Source organism: Lepidothrix coronata, unplaced genomic scaffold (genome assembly GCF_001604755.1).
Source record: "Lepidothrix coronata isolate B3197 unplaced genomic scaffold, Lepidothrix_coronata-1.0 Scaffold190, whole genome shotgun sequence".
NCBI classification, from domain to species: Eukaryota; Metazoa; Chordata; class Aves; order Passeriformes; family Pipridae; genus Lepidothrix; species Lepidothrix coronata.
The window spans coordinates 815,020-819,093 of record NW_016690370.1 but is presented as its reverse complement, the minus strand read 5'-3'; the positions used below and the strand labels follow the sequence as shown (position 1 = coordinate 819,093).

General features: G+C 45.3%; 1 protein-coding gene across 1 annotated transcript in view; it reads right to left on the bottom strand.

Annotated features, from left to right (window-relative positions):
- Nucleotides 1-1,101: 1,101 nt before the first annotated feature.
- The window catches only part of IQCJ (IQ motif containing J), a 44,703-nt gene continuing 41,730 nt past the window's right edge, over nt 1,102-4,074 (bottom strand). Inside the window, exons 4-5 of the mRNA XM_017831366.1 lie at nt 3,012-3,159; nt 1,102-1,122 (exon numbers count right to left, since the gene is read on the bottom strand). Coding sequence (XP_017686855.1) covers nt 1,102-1,122; nt 3,012-3,159 — 169 coding nt within the window. The remainder of the gene's footprint in view (nt 1,123-3,011; nt 3,160-4,074) is intronic.

Here is a 4,074-nt window from a genome sequence, read left to right as displayed (position 1 = left end):
GTCAAGTTACTTGTGATCCATCATTATGAGGATTAAATGATATGTTTTTTCTCAGCTGCCACTCTGAGCATTCTGAGGAAGAAAAAGTTGGAGCCAGTCAAAAATAAAATGAATTGTGGCCTTATTTATCAACTGGTACCTTTGAGCCAGATAACAAATTGTATTTAAACACAATTAAATAGTATTGAGACAAGATACTCTGGTTTTAAGGGCAAGAGTCACATAAAAAAAGCCTGAAGAATCTTTTCCCTTTCCTACCCACAGTGTCTGACATTCCACAATTCCTCTGCCACAACACGAAGCCAAAACTTCACCCACGGACGCTGCTGGAAAACACCAAGACCAGGAAGTAACAGCAAAAATAAAGAATTGTTTCCACTGCCATTTTTTTCCTCCTTAGTCTCGTGGTTCCTTTCCTGCTTGACAAGTCCCTCCTCAGGATTTCATTTTGAGAGCGAGTTCTCAGCGAAGGCAGCGGCGGATGCAAAACAAGTTCAAACATTGGATTCAAAGGTATCATAATTAATGTTTTATCGAGATCCTGAGCCTTAGAATCACACAATTAAGTTGTCTGTCTGAGCTGAAACATGGCAATCACAGCCAGCAGAGCTCAGCCACAGCTTCTTGAAGCCAAATTTGAAAAGCCAGAGATGATCACGGGAAGTTCACATCCCCTTCACTCAGCCGGGGAGGAACTGATGGAGTTATCCCCACCTCATGGCAAACAAATGGCTTTTAAAAAGCCACTTCAAAACTGAAAAATTAAAGGTGTGGTGCAGCTGACCAGAAAAAATCCCTGCTGCTGTTGAGCAGAGCAAGAATTATTTCTGGTGCCTCTCCTTCTCCTCATCTCTGAAGTTACTCTGAAACTGCTGCTCCCACCTTGCACTCGAGTTCTGCACGTGATGACAAAAGGCCCCACCTCGAATTCTGGGCTTTTTCTAACCTGAGTGTGCAGATTTGTTTCTGGATTTCAGGTTCCTATGGGATTTTAATGCTTTTTCTACTTCCCGTTTGCACGTTTTGTCTTATTTTTAAGGGTGGAAAAATTTTGAGGGCAAGAGAGGAAAAATGCTCTTGAAACTCTGAATTTTCCTAGTCCTAGTAATTCCCCGTCTTCCCCTGAAAATGCACCAGGAATTTTGCAGAAACAGTAAAAATGAGCTTAAAGATCTTCTCTTTCACCCTCAAATGACCAAAGATCACTGTTCACCCACCCCAGAGCTGGGGACCCTCCTTCACCGGGTCCTTCAGGGATCGGGATAATCAAGGACACACGAAATAATCAGGGGTTCCTTTGCCTTCAGAAATAGTTCCTGCTTTTCCAAAGGTTATTATTAGGAAAGTGTGATAAAACATCTCCCTCTTCCTTAGATGCAGCAGTGAGACGAGCAGGCATCCCATTAACACAAATTAAATCACAATCCCAGTATCCAAGCTTCCTTTTTCCCCAAATACAGAACTCCCAGATGTACTTATTTCACCCCACAACACCCCAAAGCATTGGAAATGTGCCATTTTCCAGGTCAGGTTAGGGATGGAGAACCCCTGGAGCAGCTGGGAGTGTCCCTGTGCAGGGCACGAGGGACCTCTTGTGGAAGCCGAGTGCAGATAAATTTTATATCCACGTTTATTCTTCTCATTAAAGGAACAGAATCCACTTAATACACGAAACCTTAGTGCATAACCCAATATTGCAACCCAGTTTATCACCCTGCTCTCCAGCTCTGAGCACAGGGAGGCTAAAAATAAACCAGAGCCCTCCGTAATGTTTTATTAAACTCTGTCCCAGCTGCCAAGGCACAGTGCCACAAAAACAAACCTGCTGGGAACAGCTCCCCCAGCTTCACTTTGAGCCTGGGACAACAGAGCAAAGACTCGAATTGTGTCTGTAAGTCGAAAAACCGAGTTTTTAGCACGGAAAAGCTCTCTTGGATCAGAGACCCTACCTTGGGAATTGCTCCTGAAAAGAGAATTAAAGCAACAAACTTCTGTTTCTTGCACAGGGGCTCCATCTACTTGGAAGCACTTCTAGCAACGATTTCTGGAATTTTTTAGGGAATTCAGAAGCCACCAAAAGCTGTCCCTTGACTGGCACCAGCTGCCTCCAGCTTTCCAACACCAGGATCCAACCAACTGCTTTTCCTGAGCTGCTCCAACACGGCCCGTGGCAATTCCTGTCTCCTGCCTTTCCTTCAAGCTGCTGAATTATTTCATGCAACCCCAGTCTCTGGTCCCCTCAAATCTCAGGTGTCCTGTCACAAAGCCAAAAGCTTTCTAAGCTCTGTCTCTGCCTGCTGGTTTATTGACCTCAAAGATCCCATTTCAGAGACAGCCACAGAGCTGCCTGTATTCAAAAAATGGGCTTTATATTTGAGGTTTTAGTTTAGAGTCACCTTAAAAAGAGAAATACAACCTCCAGCCACTGGGCAGCGGGTCTGCAAGGTGGTGGGAATATTTATTCCAAAATCAAATTTAATTTTTAACATCTGGATCAACTCCTCCAAGTCTTGTTTAGCAAAGACAAAACACCAGCAAACCCAACAAAAACAACAACAAACCAAACAAAAACAGCAACAAACCAAACAAAAACAGCAACAAACCAAACAAAAACAGCAACAAACCAAACAAAACCAGCAACAAACCAAACAAAACCAGCAACAAACCCAACAAAACCACCAACTCAACTAAAACACCAGCAAAAAACCCCAACAACCTAGCAGCCACATTTATCTGCAAGAAAAACACCACAATTCGGGGTTTTTTTTGGAGAAAAATTATACTAAACACATCTTTGCTTTCTGTGGAAGGACAGAACCATTTGGAAACACCTGTTTTCCATCCAAAGCACCACTAATATCTGCTGAAATCCAGGGCTGATATCCACAGTCACAAAATTTTCAAAAAATCCCCTAAAAATCCCTCTTCGACCCGTTATTAACCCATAATTCAGCTTTTTTTAACCCCAAAGTCCTCAAGAGGAGCCCAGGCTGGGTGCAGGGTGTACTCACGGGGGTGCTGCTGTCGGAGAAGGTGTTCATGCTGATGGATCTGCTCATCCTGCCCGAGGACAGGGATGCTGGGGAGGGGCTGCGCTCCTGGGGCCGCTCCGGGGGCAGGTCCTGGCGCTGGAGGTGCTCCCGCCATGCCCGCTGGATGCTGCAATGAGAACGGGCCCACATGGATATTCCTGGCTCCACAGAGGGGTTTGGGGGGTTTGTTTTCCCACCTGGATAACGAGCGTGGTTCTGGGAGGTCTCATTGAAGTCGCTGCTGGTGGAACTTGTAAAGCAGGATCAGAGAATCCCAGACTGGTTTGGGTTGGGGGGACCTTAAAGCTCATCCAGTTCCATCCAGGGATCCTTCCACTGGCCCAGGTTGCTCCACCTGGTCTTGGACACTTCCAGGGATGGGGCAGCCACAGCTTCTCTGGGCAACCTGTGCCAGGGCCTCATCACTCACAGCCAAGAATTCCTTCCCAACATCCCATCTAATCCTAGACCACGTTACTCAGAGCCCCATCCAGCCCCTAAACCCACAGAATTATTTCAATTTGAGGTTATACATAACTCAGCAATTCCCTTACATCCTGCAAAAAAATATAAATATTCATTTACATATTAAAAGAATGAATAACCTTCAACACCGCACACTGGTATCAGCTTTCAGATTATAAAGCAGGTACAGTTGGGAGTTGAGGGTCAGACCAGTGGCACTGGATTACAGAATCCTGGAATGGTTTGGGTTGGAAGGGACCTTAAAGCCCATCTAGTCCCCCATGGGCAGGGACACCTTCCACTGGCCCAGGTTGCTCCAACCTGGCCTTGGACACTTCCAGGGCTGGGGCAGCCACAGCTTCTCTGGGCAACCTGTGGAAACAGCTCCTTTTAGGATTTTGAAGCCACTGAGTGTTTATTCACTGGCACAAGCAGTATTTACATGTTTATATTTACATGTCCTTTCTATTTTCAAGCTGGAGAATATACTGAGGTTAAATCATAATTCCCCTTCTAGAAAGCTCCCTGAAATTCATTCTTTCCTTTGGCTTATTCTGCATCACTAAAAGACACTGGC